General features: G+C 42.1%; 1 protein-coding gene across 1 annotated transcript in view; it reads right to left on the bottom strand.

The window, feature by feature from the left end:
- Positions 1–17,145, bottom strand: part of LOC135213009 (major facilitator superfamily domain-containing protein 10-like) — a 74,833-nt gene that overhangs the window by 12,121 nt on the left and 45,567 nt on the right. The window contains exons 6-7 of the mRNA XM_064246788.1: positions 2,217–2,322; positions 1,818–2,038 (exon numbers count right to left, since the gene is read on the bottom strand). Of these exons, the coding sequence (XP_064102858.1) occupies positions 1,818–2,038; positions 2,217–2,322 (327 nt within the window). The remainder of the gene's footprint in view (positions 1–1,817; positions 2,039–2,216; positions 2,323–17,145) is intronic.

Below are 17,145 nucleotides of genomic sequence, written 5' to 3'. Positions count from 1 at the left end.
CTGCCCAGTATCAACTCTTAGAGCCTTTCTATCTCGTACTTCTTCAAGATCCTCAGGTGCTCTCTTCATGAGAGAAAAAGGTGGTACCTTGTCAGTAAAAGGTATTAGACAACAAATCCTTTACTTCATTAAGCAAGCCAACCCTGAATCATTCCCAAAAGCACATGATATCAGAGGAGTAGCCACCTCGATTAATTATTTTCAACATATGAATTTTGAGGATCTTAAAAAAGTATACTGGATGGAAATCCCCGACAGTCTTTAAACGGCATTATTTAAAGTCCTTGGAATCTTTAAAGTTTTCAGCAGTAGCAGCGGGAAACATAGTTTCCCCTGATACTGTATAGTAGTTGTAGTATAGATCCAGGTCTCCTTTCTACCTACATCAACCAACATGCCTCACCCTATCGCCAGGCTACTCGAATATCATAGCCTTAGCCGTTGAATCATATAGTGGATTGTCCCTTATTTTTTTGCTAGGGACACCCACACTTGTACTGATAATGTACTTCAGTGTACCTACCCTTATTTTTATGCTAGGGTAGGACACAATATGTTTGTATATATTCACCATTTTTGTATTTATGATGAACTTCAGTGTACCTACCCTTATTTTTATGCTAGGGTAGGACACAATATGTTTGTATATTTTGCAATTATTGTATTAATGATGGATTTCAGTGTACCTACCCTTATTTTTATGCTAGGGTAGGACACATGAGTTTGTATATTTTGTAATTTTGTTAAGTAAATCCCCTTTTGTTTATATTACATGCATCACTGTAATTTACTGTAATTACCATTTAAGTACTTTAAGATTACTAACGTTCTATTATTTTACTCTTTAGTATAAGTTAGTTTAAGTGCTTAGTTTGTATGCTGTAATTGATTTACTTATATTATATCCATCATTTTACGCTGTTTTTCATTGTCCCTTTTTTCCCATCTTGTCTGTTTCTCTGGTACTCTTTCATAGGCCGACACGAGCTGAGCCCAGAAAAGGGATTTTGACGAAGGAAAAATCTATTTCTGGGTGATTGGCTCGTGTCGCCCTATGAAACAACCACAACCCCCCTTTTTTATGGTTGTTTCCCCCCTTGCAGGACAAGATGTATTTAGTTGTTTTATTTAAGGATGTCCGCTAGGGGCGCTGCTGTCCGTGGCGTCCTCTAGTAGTAGTAGTAGAGGCTGCATCGCCCGTTGGTATCAGCTCTCTCTTGGGGGATTCTGATAGGAAGTTCTAATTGGTGTTTGTCTCGTGGTAGTGTTCCACACTCGCCCCTATTATCATACCGACACTTCTTTTTAAGAGTGAGCGAGTCAGTTTTACTGACATTTTCTTAATTTTGTTTTTCTCTGGTAATTTTAGGCTAATTTTACCTAGAAAGAATGATATTAAGGATCTTTCATAGGGCGACACGAGCCAATCACCCAGAAATAGATTTTTCCTTCGTCAAAATCCCTTTTTTTGTTGTCATGTATTTGTAACCTACAATTGTATTTATTTATTTTTTTTTAATTTATTTTTATTTTTTGCAAGTTTAAGTACTAATCATAAATTCAGTCACAATCTGAATTATCCATTGGAGGAAAAAGGAGATGGAGGGGAGTAGTTAGGGGGTGGGGGGGGGGAGATTCCTTACTTGTCGACCAATTCACTTATTATTGTGTTGTGGAAATGGAACTTGGTCATTAAGAGAGGAGTGTCTATATGCTACATTATCTATGCACATTCATTTAGCAACAATATTCTAAAAAATTAAGTACAGTATAATCTAGATACCTAAATTCTGTGGGGAAAGACTAAACAGCATTACCTTTATGCTCATACTCTTCTCGTTCCCATCCTTGACCCGTCGAACATATCCGCCTTGCATCAAGGCCATAACTACGCCCAAGTATGAAAACATTCGGCCTTGGTCCATTGAAGTATAATTGTGCTTGTGGTGTGTCACAAAAGTCATAGTAAACTCTAAACCAGAGTACAAAAAGAGGTAAAGGAAGTACACCCATCCAAGTTGAGTTAGCCTTTCTCGATCTGAAGAGAAAATATGAATATTACTATAATACTACACAAAGTTCCACAATCCTCTTATCCCGAAACATTTAAAATTAATGTGCGTACCTAAAAGTGCAGTGAGAAAAATTATGGCTGTACTATGGTATGTCAAAAATAGTAACAAAGCTTCATTTTAAAATCAAACATAGTACAGCACCTTTCTTTTCCAGTCCCTTGACAGCTTTAAATGAAAACAAGGAACTAGGGTTGATCAAATCCAGTGACTCTGACAATCCAGTTCCAATGGATTTTCTTCTCTTCGACTGAAAAGAAAAAAAAAAAAAGAAAAAATTAGTTAATGTTGTAAAATGAAATAAAAACCCACCCTGAAAATTAACAATTTGATAAAATTATACTAAGTATGAATTCTAACTTGCTGAATAATCACACAAAAAATTAGTGGAGGACATGAATACAAATTATTTATTTAATCTAAAAAGTTAACATAATTACAGCTTTGACCCTTGACTTCCAAGTAGGTTAAAGATAATAATCAGAATCACAAAAGCTACAAATTTTCTTCAATAACAAAAATGAACATCAAATATAATGACTGAGGCCTCAAGTTCTTACAAAGAACAGAAGTAACACTTTGTTTCTTTCTGCAATCTCCACAACTTTATACCCAGAATAAGCCCAGAACAATGGAAATATGTACAATATTTACAACACTTAGAGCATTTCTCCCATACACAAGAAAATTTGCTAAAAATTGCTAAATAAACTCATAATATTGACTTCAAACAGTTAACAAACATAATGTATTCTGTTTTGGTATTATTTTCAAAACCATGCTGTACACATCATCTGAACTATGAAAGGCTCAGATACTTGAGTCCTTATTTCAAAAATACTTCACAGGATCATGAGCAAATAAAAAGGACTTTGACAAACTTAACTTGTTCATAAAATTCCTGGTGAAAGATAGTACGTATACTACAAAATTCATTTATATTTATAAAATAACAAGCTGATGCATTCCACTTGACAAAACATTACTCAAAATGTACACAAACCACAAATAGTTTAATGCACAATAAACAGCTTTTTAGATGTAGTAGCACACATTCAACTACAAAGTAAGCAATAAACAGTGTTTTAGTCTTCACAATCACAATTAATGTATACTAATTAATTAGAAACAAACTGCCCTCCTATATAAGGTGACTTTCTTCTTTAAGTTCAGGCAATTAATTTTCAAAATACAACAATTAACATTATGCAACATAAGTAAGTAATAGCAAATTCAAAATGCAACAAGACCAACAAAAACCTTTTTACAATGGTTATGCTGCCTACATGAAGATCTTTGAATTCTGATATTTACATTATATGTTTTAAGTATGCAGATTGTAATGGAGGAATTAACATAAAAATGCACGCAATATAAACTAATCTTTTCCTTCAGCAGATTCACTATATATATGATCAATCATAATATCCTAAAACACCAAGTTAAATTACCTTTACTACAGAAGGAATGCTACTTACAAAACTCTTCACTTAATTGGATTAGTTTCACCAAGTGAAAAGAGTAAGATCAGTGTGGACTTGGCCACCACTTTGAATGCCAGAGTATGACATTCCTCTCTGCCTTGCCACTTTGTACAGATGTGATGGGTTGTATACTTGCAAATATCATTGTTGTGTGTTGTCTTAATATTCAACTCATCAGTGATAAGTGTGAAGACATAAATGATAGTACGTACTGTACTGCTGATGTGCAAAGAACAACAACATGTTTATGAAAAATAAGTATGGGAGGACTGGGGGAGATAACAAGTATACATAGAGTGAATTTTTAGGTAAACTGCTAGAGAACTGGAACAAGTATGTAACAAATTTATGATTAAGACATTTTTTGTTGAATTCTTTACAGCTTTAATTATAAGCTTTACTTTATACAATGGCATGATAATAAAGTAAGAAAAATCATATCTTGAGGAATTAGGCCACACATACCGCTAGGACTTGCATACATGACATACAACTACATGTACAACTATAATGCAGTGTAGTGGTGGACAGCTAGAATTATAATATTCTGTACAGTAAAGGACCCCCAGTATTCGCGGACTCACGCATTCGTTGATTTCTCCTTGGAACATATCCCACATTATTCACAGGAAATTCGCCTATTTGCTGTAGTTTTCTAGGATATATATCCACAAATACCTATTTTTTTATCATCATAAAATGCACTTTTGTGATAAAAACTATAAAAAAAAAAGGATAATTTTTATTTGGTTTTTCTTGAGTTTTAATTAACAAAATAGACCATTTTGAGCATTTTTATAATAGTTCCAACTATCGTGCCGGGGGGGGGGGGGGGGGGGTTTGTCTGGTACACATTCCCTACGAATACAGGGGGACCACTGAATCATATTGGAAAATGTGAAATAATTTTTAATATTTCTTTTGACAGCCTTTAAGTATCCTTTATGCATTCTGAAAAAGAATGGTTCCAAAATTTATTCTAAAAAATTCCCTCTCACACTGGAAGCTCGAAGACTTTACCATATAGTAAACTTAATGAAGAGGTGATAGTAGTACTCAGGAATAGGCATCACAAGGCTCAAGTTTTTGTGCTGCAGTCTAGGTAAGCACCTTATAATAAGGCCTGTGTATCAGCAATCAGTATTATCAATAGTATAGTACGTACTGTACAGTGAAACACCCACTACTCCATTCAAATAAATATTATAGTAAAGTCTGGGAACAAGAATTAAAAATAAGCCATAAAAATAGACAGGGTCTCTGAATAATTTTTACAATTCATAAATAAATACCATTTTCTGGGCTCAGCTCGTGTCGCTGCGCGAAATATCCTTTAATCTATTATTTCTAGGGTAAATGTACTAACACATACCAGAGAATAAATAAAATAAAGAAAAAGGTCAGTATAACTGACTCGCTCACCCTCCCCAAGAGGGTGTCGGTATGACACTAGGCGAGTGAGACCACTACCACGAGCCAAATACCAATAGAAATCTCCCACAACAAAAACCCTCCATGAGGAGAGCCGCCACCCACAGAGTGAGCAGCTCGTACTACTACTACTCCATCCCATGCTGCCGACTGCTGCGCCTCTAGTGGCCATCCTTTTCAGTTAGCATCACGAGCAGACGTGATATTTTTCTCTCTGTGTTTTTTGTGCCCTTTCGTTGGATTTATCTATGATGGAGCGTGCAGCTATTGCAGCAGCTAAGTTAAGTACTCAGTATTTATGGAGTTTTAGGGTTTTTTCCGGCCCTCGGTCAGTATTTGCCGTTTTTTAGGTATAAATACGTACTCGGGGTCGGAAGCATGGCAGCATGGTTCTGCCACGTGGTGGGTTCGTTCTCGGTCTCCCATACCTAGAACATCCCATTCTCTATGTACGCTCTATATTTATTATCCGTTTTTACTTAGGGTACTGTCTACTCAGGTTTGTCATGCATGCATGTCTTTTACCTTATGTAGGATTCTTCCACTTTCCAAGAAAAAAAAAAACCCTAGTCCCGGCTCTTAGTATCGGCCTCTGACTAGCTGTTGAGTGGTAGACTTTCCTTCGAGTTAGTCGTACACTCCTGGATTTTTTCTCCTACTTTATTGTTTTTCTTTCTTTTGTTTATTTTATTACCATGTATTTGTTATGGTTTAGGTTAGTTGGGCGTCTGGCTTAGCCTAGGTCCTGGCTCTCCTTGAGCCCTTTGCTACCGCTCATCAGTTCGGTTGCTTCCCTATAGCATCTCTCTGATCAGTCGGTTTTGGCCAGTGGGTCTCTATGCTACCGCTTTTCAGTTCAGTTGCTTCCCGATAGCTATCTCTGATCAGTTGGTTGGTCCCTAGGTTTGGTTGTCTTATTTTAGCCTAACCGTCTCGTGGTCACTACGCGATCACGAGACAGCCAGACGCCTGCCCAGTCCCCTTCCCCCCTCCTCCCGCTCTTCCATAGAGTCGGGGGAGGGTGGGGCAGTCTGCCCACGCTCGCTCCTCATACCCGAGCATGCCTCCCTCTCTCCCCCCAGGCGGAGGGACCAGGGAGACGGGACAGACCCAGACTGGACGCGACCTCTCCGGCTTCTCGGTCCGGCCCCCCGGTGGTAATGTGATGGGGGGTACTGTGGCCTTTCCCCCCATCCGTTGCTTCCTGGTCGCTCCGGTTCGCTCGAGCCTGTATGTCTCCTCGCTCTTCCCGACCTTGCTAGGTCTCCTTTCATGATCGGAGTCCTGGCATCCAGCGGGAAGTTGTTTGTCCACCCAGTAGGGTGGACCGGAACATACAGTGGGTCCCTGCTAACCGTACCGTATTGCTGAGTTACTACACTCCGCTACGCACTGGACTTGCTCCGGTTCGTTTGAGTTTTAGGTTTAAGAGTTATTAGATTAACTATAAGTTTATCTTAAGTACCTTAAACCTCTTCCCCCCTCCCCTACATGTTTTACCGGATTCTCCGGGATTATAGCCTATTCAGGCGGGGCAGGGGGGGGTTATGCTAAAATTTTTTCCGAGCTCCGGCATGCAACGGAGTTCTTCTGTCCTTTAGCCTGTAAGTGTTATTCTTTAAGATACTCATGTGTCTTCCCACTTACAGGCCACCAACTGTGAGCATCCGGGATGCGCCGCCACACTTCAGGACCCATGTGGACACGAAGTTTGCCGGTCCCCATGCTCCATGCGCGACTCTGCACGGGGACATCCAGGTCTGGTACCATGAGACGTGTACCATATGTTACGATCTGGTGAGCAGCTTTTAGAAGGGGTGAGTATTCCATCTCCGGTAGCTGCTCCGCTTCTGTTTTAGTGCTTAAGTTTTCATCATCCACTTTAACTTAAGGCATCTAAGTTTAAGTTATATTTAAGTTTTAGTTTAAGTGATTCTTAAATCTAACCTACGCCTCTCTTCCAGGCGCCGGCAGTGAAGGATACCGCACTGGCAACCCTGCGGGCCTGGGTCGGCGGTTTTGGGAAGAACGCCGCCAAGGGTATGCCTTACATCTTGGAGAAGCGGTTGGCGCTGTTAATCTTCCCCGGAGGCAAGGCGACAGGATACGTCGACCCAGTAGAGGCGGCCCCTACTATCGCCTTCATCCAACAACAGCTGGCTGCTCATTAACTGATCAAGACCAGGATATCTCCACAGACGTCGCGACTTTAGATATTAATGTAGAAACCTATGGTAGGTGTAGACGACCTGTTGGTCGAGGTAAGTAGGGTGGACACCCAAGGGTCACCCTTGGGTGTGACTGTTTCTTCTACTCCTGCAACCTCTCCATCCTTCCAAGGGTTTACAGGTAATGAATTGTATTCTCCTCCTGACGCTTCGGTTAGACCTAAGGTCAAGGGTCAAGCAGTGAAATCCTTGTCTAAGACGTCGTCGTCGTCTAAGAGTCGACTTCGCGCCATCCTCCTCCACGTAAGTCTCCGGCTGCGAATCCCGGAGCAGACAAGTCTAAAACTTCTAGCTCCGGCTCTAAGCCTCGAGGATTGTAAATCCTCCAGAGAGAGATCTCGCACCCCCGGCAGAGTCTCCAGTTCCGCTACCCTTGGTTCCGATTCAGAGCCACCCCTCCACCTCCGCAGCAGCTCCGGTCCTTGGACTCCAATGCTGCCTGTTGCAACAGGTGGGCGACCTGGTTGGGTCCCTAAAGAGTAGCATGGAGCAAATGATCTCTCGTCTGTCGGATAGGATTACTTCCCAGGACTCCATTATAGCCGGACTGAGAGAAGTCCCTCTAGCCTCTCCTTCACTTTCCAATACGAGTGGAACTCAGCTTCCTCCGTATGACTCGCTACCTCCGTTCTCGATGAACAATCCATGGAGAGTAGCGTCATACGCCCCTTCCAAGACGGTCTCATTTCAATACCGGAATTCGGAACTCGAAGGATAGAGGACTTCGAGTTCTTTCCCGGTAGACTCCAGCCTCCGTTCATAGGCTACGCAAGGCTTACAGCTTCAGCCATGGTTCGGGATGATAGGGTGCCTAAGGAGACAGTCCTCTATTCACGAGACCAGGCTCAGAGAGAATGGCTCAGATGTTTAGAGGACATGGATTGTTCCAATACCAGGATACAACCTTTCAAGAGTCCCTTTACCATTTTCACAATGGATGAGAGTACCCCGCTCCCGTTCCTGACAAAGATCGCGAGGTCTACCATCCCAGCGGCCCAGAAGGGGGACCCCATGCCTCAATGAAGGAAGCAGATCCCACATCTCCGTTGCTCCCCTCAGCCGGAGAATTGTGGGAGGACTTGCCAAACACCTTCTCAGCTGGCAAACTCAAACCGGACTGTGCTATGGAGCAGTTTGGTGAAAAGCTACCCAGGCTCCCAGATAGCCTTATTCAGGCTGAATTTGACGCAAAATCGCGACTAGCCAGATCAATTAACTCTATGGCTATGTCCGAGGTAGCAACCATAGCTTATGGCTCAGAACCGCTTTTTAAGCTCATGACCAAAGCACTGACTCAAACGGTACAGTCGGATATGTTTGAGTTTGCCACTGCTAGAACGAATTGTCGGAAGCATGTCCTACAAGAGGCAACCATTCGACATGAACCGAATAGGTTGCTCTCGTCTAACATCTGGGAGCAGATCTCTTCCCAGAAGCTATGGTGAAGGAAGTTCAGTCAGAGGCTACGAGGCTGAACCAGAGCCTTAAGAAGGACCGTTGGGGCCTTACAGCTAAGAGAAGACAAGACCTAACACCTAAAGGTAAGGGTCGGGGGAAACCTAGGCGCTTCCATCCTTACCAGAAGAAGCAGTCACGCTTTCCTCAGCAAGTTCCAGCGTTGCCACCCTTAGTGCAAACAGCCCAACCTTCCACCTCTAAGGCTCAATCACAGCCAATTTATGTGATATCCCCTCAACCTCAGCCCTCCACCTCTTACGCCATCTCTCCAGCTTACAATCAAGCCTTCGAGAGTCAAGCTTCACAGAAGTATGACCCGTCGGGTAAGGGAGGCAGAGGTAAGCGTTCCTTTCGTGGGAGAGGATCGGGAGGCCCCTTTAACAGGGGAAAGCACTTCAGAGGAGGCCGAGGCGGTTACCAGAACCAATGAAGAACTTCAGGTAGGAGGGAGGCTGTTCCACTTTCGCCACCGGTGGAACTTCAGCGAATGGGCTCAGAGCATAGTGTCAAAAAGGCCTGGGTTGGAGCTGGTTGACGAACCCACCTCCATCCAGACCTTTCCGTCAACTTCCTTCCAAGGAATTGACAGAGTACGCAGAGGACCTCCTTCAGAAAGGAGCTATAGTGAGAGTCAAGAGATTAAAATTTCAAGGTCGCTTGTTCAGCGTGCCAAAGAAAGGCTCACAAAAAAGAAGAGTAATCTTAGACTTGTCCCGCTTAAACTTAGCCATCCGCTACGACAAGTTCAAGATGCTCACGATCTCACAGGTGCGGACCCTACTTCCCCTCCCCGTGGGGCCGTCACCACCTCTATCGATCTTACAGACGCCTACTATCATATCCCTATTGCAAGACACTTCCGTCCATATCTGGGTTTTCAAGATAGGAGACCAGACATTCTCCTTCAAGGTAGTTCCCTTCGGACTCAACGTGGCACCCAGGGTGTTCACGAAACTAGCGGATGTGGTAGTGCAACAACTCAGATCACAAGGGATTATGGTAGTAGCGTATCTCGACGATTGGTTGATCTGGGCGCCAACAGTCGAGGAATGCCAACAGAGCCACACTGAAAGTGATTCAGTTCCTGGAATATCTAGGCTTCAAGATAAACAGGACCAAGTCAAGACTCACTCCAGAGTCAGACTTTCAGTGGCTGGGCATTCAATGGAATCTATCCTCCCATACTCTGTCGATTCCATCAACCAAAAGGAAAGAAATAGCGAAGTCAGTCAAGCAATTTCTAAGTCACAAACTGGCGTCAAGGAGAGCTCAGGAGAGGATCCTGGGTTCTCTCCAGTTTGCATCAGTGACAAACGTCTTAATGAAAGCCAAACTGAAAGACCTAACCAGAATCTGGCGCTCACGAGCAAATGTCAGGTCCAGGGACAAACTATCCTCAGTCCCTCTGATTCTAAAGAATCGACTTCAGCCAGTGGGCGAAAGTCAGAATTTGTCAGTGTCAGTACCCCTTCAGTTCCCTCCACCAGGGATTACCATCCACACAGACGCGTCCTTAAGCGGTTGGGGAGGGTATTCCCAGGTCTAAAAGGTTCAAGGAACTTGGTCACCTCAGTTCAGTCAGTTCCATATAAACGTTACTGGAGGCAATGGCAGTGTTCTTGACTCTAAAAAGGTTGCGCCCACCAAAGTACTCCCACATAAAGCTAGTTCTGGACAGCGCAGTGGTAGTACATTGTATAAACAGAGGAGGCTCCAAGTCACGTCATCTAAATCATGTGATGGTAGCCATCTTCTCCCTGGCAGACAAGTTCAGTTGGCATCTCTCCTCCACTCACATAGCTGGAGTGAGAAAACGTCATAGCAGACGCGTTATCCCGATCAGTACCCCTAGAGTCGGAATGGTCTCTGGACAACAGTTCGTTCCAATGGATCCTTCAAAGAGTCCCAGGGCTACAGGTGGATCTCTTCGCATCCCAAGCGAATCACAAGCTCCCCTGTTACGTAGCCCCCAACCTGGACCCTCTGGCCTATGCCACGGACGCCCTGGCTCTGGACTGGAACAACTGGAAGAAGATTTATGTCTTTCCTCCAGTGAATCTTCTCATGAAAGTGTTAAACAAACTCAGGACGTTCAAGGGTCAAGTGGCTCTAGTAGCCCCAGACTGGCCGAAGAGCAATTGGTATCCCCTAATTCTGGAGCTGGCCTTCGTCCTCTTCGGATCCCATCCAGGCTCTCCCAGTCAGTACAAACGAAGACTGTGTTCGCTTCCTCAGGGATTCTCAAAACCCTAACTTTATGGATTTCATGAAGTTTGCGGCAAAAAGAGATGCGAATATTGACCCTCAGAATATTCTCTTCTTGGAATCCGATAAAAGGGATTCAACTTTGAGACAGTATGATGCTGCTGTCAAAAAGTTAGCAATCTTCCTGAGAGAATCTGATATTAGAATCATGACAGTTAATTCAGCTATATCCTTTTTCAGATCCTTATTTGAAAAAGGATTTAGCAGCTAGCACGATTACGACAAACAAGTCAGCCTTGAAAAAGATATTTCAATTTGGGTTCAACATAGACTTGACGGATTCCTAACTTCTCGTCTATTCCTAAGGCATGTGCTAGACTTAGACCTTCTGTAAGGCCTACGTCAGTTTCATGGTTCTTAAACGATGTTCTAAACTGGCTTCAGAAACCGATAATGACACATGCTCGTTTATTTATAATGCGCCTTAGGAAAACCCTGTTTTTATTAAGCTTAGCTTCAGGAGCAAGAATTTCAGAACTGTCGGCTTTATCCAGAGATCCGGATCATATTCAATTCCTTCCCACAGGGGAAGAAGTACTACTTTCTCCGGAACGTAGCTTTTTAGCAAAGAATGAAGATCCTTTGATGAGGTGGGAACCTTGGAAGGTACTACCCCTTCCACAAGATGTATCTCTTTGCCCAGTTACAACCTTACGAGCCTTTCTGTCCAGGACCTCCTCATCCTCATCGGGTCCCCTCTTTAGGAGGGAAAAAGGTGGAACTTTATCCATTAAAGGCATCAGGCAACAAATCCTGTACTTTATTAAGCAAGCCAATCCTGACTCTTTCCCGAAAGCACATGATGTCAGGGCAGTAGCCACCTCAATTAATTATTTCCAACACATGAACTTCGATGAGTTGAAAAAGTATACCGGATGGAAATCGCCGACAGTGTTCAAACGCCATTACCTTAAGTCCTTGGAAGCTCTGAAATTTTCAGCAGTAGCAGCGGGAAACATAGTTTCCCCTGATTCTAGTTAATTTGTAGTAGAAGATTCAGTCCTCCTTTCTACCTGCTTCACCCAACAGTTTCGTCTATTCCTACCGTGTTCATTTACATTCACCTGGTGTCTTAGCTGCTTTGATGATGATGTAGTGGGTGCCCCTTATTTTTTGCTAGGGACACTCACAGATGATTATGGATTTTGATCTCATGGATGTTACCCCCTTATTTTTATGCTAGGGGATACATCTCAATTATGATGGTTACGGGTTTTGTATATTAAGTCATATGCATTCCTTACATATTATCATTGTTGTTTAATTTGTTCATTTTTAATTGCTGTTATATATTTTGATACATGCTTTTACACAGATACTATTTTGTTACATGTAAGCCATTTACCTCTGTACATATGTAATTACCTTATGATAAGAAACATGTTTAGAATTAAGGGTAATTTAAGCATATTTCTATTTTGTATCACTGTGTATTTGTATCTTTTTAGCAATTATACTCTTTTTTATATTTACTTTATTTTTTATTTGAGACCTATTCTGTTTTGTTTTATTTCTTTTGTTACAATCTTGTGCTATTTCTCTGGTACGATTTCGCGCAGCGACACGAGCTGAGCCCAGAAAAGGGATTTTGAACGTAAGGAAAAATCTATTTCTGGGCGATTGGCTCGTGTCGCCAGCGAAATCCCACCCTACCCATCCCTTCGCCCAAGATTGTCTGCTAACTTCAGGATGGCCACTAGAAGGCGCAGCAGTCGGCAGCATGGGATGGAGTAGTAGTAGTACGAGCTGCTCACTCTGTGGGTCGGCTCTCCTCATGGAGGGTTTTTGTTGTGGGAGATTTCTATTGGTATTTGGCTCGTGGTAGTGGTCTCACTCGCCTAGTGTTCATACCGACACCCTCTGGAGGTGAGCGAGTCAGTTATACTGACCTTTTTCTTTATTTTATTTATTTATTCTTCTGGTATGTTGTTAGTACATTTACCCTAGAAATAATAGATTAAAGGATATTTCGCTGGCGACACGAGCCAATCGCCCAGAAATAGATTTTTCCTTACGTCAAAATCCCTTTGTTTTACTCTTATGTACTATGCTGCATAGTTAGACCTCACATCATTTACCTTTGCATATCAAATAAAACTGATTTATATTTCTTAAGTCTTTCCACAACATAAGGAGCCCTTACTTCAACTGCTGCATTTATATTTTCCCATCCTCTATTAGTTAAAAATTTGTGCTAATCAAAAGGACTTGGAGAAGAGTGTTCCGGTAAAACTATTTCTTAATAATTTCAAATGCTGATTAGCCAATAAACGGTGATTTATAGCAACTACCCCAAATTAAATGAATTGTTAAGTTAAAATATATTACTCCCACTCAACCAACTACATGAACAAGGATTTTAGGTTATATAAAATTGATGCTCCATTTATAAACCATTCTAGAAACCTCCATATGTAGTGACAAGCCTGACTGATATAAATATCAAAGCCTGACTGATATAAATATCAAAGTTTACATGTATGCCTTCAGAACAAAATTATTCCCAAAACTACTGTGGAGAATATGCTAGGTAAGATACTTACTCTCCCTAAAATTAAATACCAGTCCTGTGAGAGATCAAAATTTTAACTTTGCAGTCTGTTTACACTACTGTATTTGAGGGCATGCAATACCCAAGGGCTTTATAAAACCATCCCCCCTGTCTCAGCAGGTAAGATTAAGAAAAAAAAATATTAAATTTTTCTAGCTGACCTAGTCTAATATTAGAGTTCATATATACATACCACTTGCTTAAATCATGTACCCTTTTACTGTAAGACAACTGAGGTTATTACACATAATCTACTGGACAAGCCTTTTTGTCTAAAGGAGCTGCTTATGAATGTACTTCTACTAAACGTACCATGAATTGCCAAAATTTTATTTAATGAATATCATGATAGGTAAATGAATAATCATTTGTTTCATCTTAAGAGATAATCAAAACAAATTTATTCATCGTGTCTCATTCATGAATTAAACATTGTAAATACATTTCAATGTTTAGTGTAATTTAATGTATTAAATATCAGTTTACAATGTGCAAAAAGTGTAATTACAGTAGTACCTCGAGATACGAAAGGCTCAACTTACGAAAAATCCAAGTTACGAAAGCAAAGACGAAAAATTTTACTGCTCTACATACGAAAAGTTTTCAAGATACGAAAGGTTTCTGAAAGTCCGAGATTCGCCCCATAACAATTTTGAAACTCGCGCCGCACGCCGCCATCTTAGTTATCGTAGACTCGCCACCATCCTCCTGCTCTCCCATTGGTTCCTGATGCTAGCCAAGCCATGAGATCCTTCTCTCTGATTGGACAGCATCCCTCCCATCATGCATCTTCTATACGTACGTGTTGGCGTGCCTTAGCTCGGCCACTTCGCACCCGAAACTTTACTGTACGCATTCGGCATTCATTCGCTCCAACGATTTCATTTAGTAACGTAAACTCGTTAGTGATTTCGTTGCAGTACATATTATCGTGTTGTGAAGACTGTACTATTACGTATTTGTGTAACTTTACGTAAATTAACGTAGTCATGGGTCCCAAGAAAGTTGAAATTCACGGAAAGAAGCGCATGCTGTCTCTGGAGACAAAGATGGAGATCATAAAGAAGTACGAAGCTGGTATGCGATTGAGTGTGATCGCAAAGGAATACGGCCGTAATCCCTCAACAATAGGCACCATCCTTAAACAGAAGGATGCCATCAAAGCAACTACACCATCGAAGGGCATCACTATTTTGTCCAGCAAGAGGAGCCATGTGCACGACGAGATGGAACGGCTGCTCCTCGTCTGGATAAAAGACAAAGAAATCGCTGGCGATACAGTAACGGAGACGGCAATCGCTCACAAGGCCAGAGCTATTTTCGGCAATTGATTGCGCAGGCGGAAGAACGACGGAGGGGAAGGGACTTCAACGCAAACCCCAGAGTTCAAGGCTTCGCATGGCTGGTTCGAGAAATTCCGTAAACGGACTGGCATCCATTCGGTGGTGCGTCATGGGGAGGCTGCCAGCTCGGACACGAAAGCGGCTGAAGCATTTAAGAAGACTTTCGACGAGATGATGACCAAGGAAGGCTACAGTTCTCAGCAGGTTTTCAACTGTGATGAGACTGGCCTTTTTTGGAAAAAAATGCCTCGTCGGACGTACATCACGGAGGAAGAGAAGCTACCCGGGCATAAGCCTATTGAAAGACAGGCTTACGCTCGCACTTTGTTCGAATGCCAGTGGGATTGCAAGGTGAAGCCCCTACTGGTGTATCACTCCGAGACTCCTCGAGCCTTCAAGGCCCACAAAGTGTTGAAGGAGAAGCTTCCAGTGATGTGGAGGGCTAATGCAAAAGCCTGGGTAACGAGGCTTTTGTTCACCGAGTGGGTAAATCTGTGTTTCGCCCCGACTGTGAAGAGTTTTTTGCAAGAGAAGCGCCTCCCCCTGAAATGTCTGCTGGTGTTGGACAATGCCCCTCCCCACCCTCCTGGCCTCGAGGAAGATATCCTAGCGGAGTATTCCTTCGTTAAGATTCTTTTTCTTCTGCCCAACACCACCCCTCTCCCCTCCAGCCCATGGACCAGCAAGTGATAGCGAACTTTAAGAAGCTGTACACGAAACATCTTTTCAAAAGATGTTTCGACATCACCGATACCACAAACCTCACCTTGCGTGAATTTTGGAAGGAGCATTTTGACATCGTCATATGCATCCGACTCATCGACCAAGCATGGCAGGAGGTTTCGAGGCGAACCTTGAATTCCTTGTGGAAGAAACTCTGGCCTGATGCCGTATCCGACCGAGACTTCGAGGGATTCGACGTGGGCGAAGCTGGTGCTGCTGAGTCCGAAACAGTTGACGATCCCGAAACTGTTTTGGAACCAGATCTTGACGAGATCGTTGCCACTCGGCAAGTCCATGGGGCTGGTCGTCGACGAGGACGACATCAACGACCTTCTCGAGGAGCACCAAGAGGAGCTTACGACGGATGACCTGAAGGAGTTGGAGGCCATGTCACATAATGTCGTTCAAGAGGAGTTCTCCAGCAGCGGCGATGAAGAGGAGGAGCCTATGACAACGGCAGAAATTAAGGAGGTCTTAGCCGCTTTTCATAAAGTGCAATCGTTCATAGAAAAAAAGACACCCCGAAAAGGCTCACACAGGTCGTATGCTTGCGCAGTTCGATGACGTTTGCCTGAGTCATTTCAGGAACATTGTCAAAAGCAGGCAGAAGCAATCTTCCTTGGATAGTTATTTTTTAAAGAGGCCTTTAGCATTAGCAGGAGTAAGCAAAAAGGAAGAACCAGGTGATAAAACAGAAAGTTGAAAGCAAAAAGGAAGAACAAGTGATGAAAAACAGAACGTTGAAAGTGGTGATGAAGTTGAAATTCTGTAATCTGCCATTTGTCCTCCTCCTCCTCTGCCGCCACTTTCAGAGATAGCCTCACTCGAAAGGTAAGCTTCGACATTTTACGTTACAGTAATAATATTTCTTGTACACTAATTATACACTTTATTTACAGGTTTGGATTTTTATTCTTAATTTAGGTATTGAATGGTCCAAATTGTTGTAGTATTTCATTGTTTATAGGTCAATTTAGCTTTATTATGAAATTTAATGGGGTGTTTTTGGAGGGCTTGGAACGGATTAGCCATTTTACATGTAAAATGTGTTCCAAGATACGAAAAACTCATTATACGAAGGCCGCCTCGGAACGGATTAATTTCATATCTCGAGGTACTACTGTACTTTATGGACAAGGCCACATAATTAATCATATAAAGTTCTGAATGGTAACTTTTCTAAGTTTATGGACCAGTGCTGCTGTGTCTACTATCTCAGCATTCTGTACAATGTACTGTAAATATGACAAATACCTTGAGTAAAGACTTCAATATTGTTATATGTGAGAATTGTTTTTTAAAGATTTATCAAATAAGGAATCAGTTTACTATAAAAACTTAAATATCTTTTTGTAGGGTAATTTGCTAAAAGGAAGGAAATGAATTTAGATATTCCAAGTACAGTACAGTGTACTGCTAATAGTAATAGCCATAACTGTACACCTTTAAAAACTCAAAAGAGTCAGCTTGAATTTTTATACTGGAATTCCTTTTCAGTTAAAATTCCATAATATATAAAAATAATAATGATTGATTATATACAGTAACTTTCTAGTACACACTGTATTTTGGAATCTATCAAGTTGTGCT

The sequence above is a fragment of the Macrobrachium nipponense genome, chromosome 42, assembly GCF_015104395.2.
Source record: "Macrobrachium nipponense isolate FS-2020 chromosome 42, ASM1510439v2, whole genome shotgun sequence".
Classification (NCBI taxonomy): Eukaryota; Metazoa; Arthropoda; class Malacostraca; order Decapoda; family Palaemonidae; genus Macrobrachium; species Macrobrachium nipponense.
Note: the sequence above shows the minus strand (reverse complement) of the source record. Positions and strands in the feature narration are given on the sequence as shown.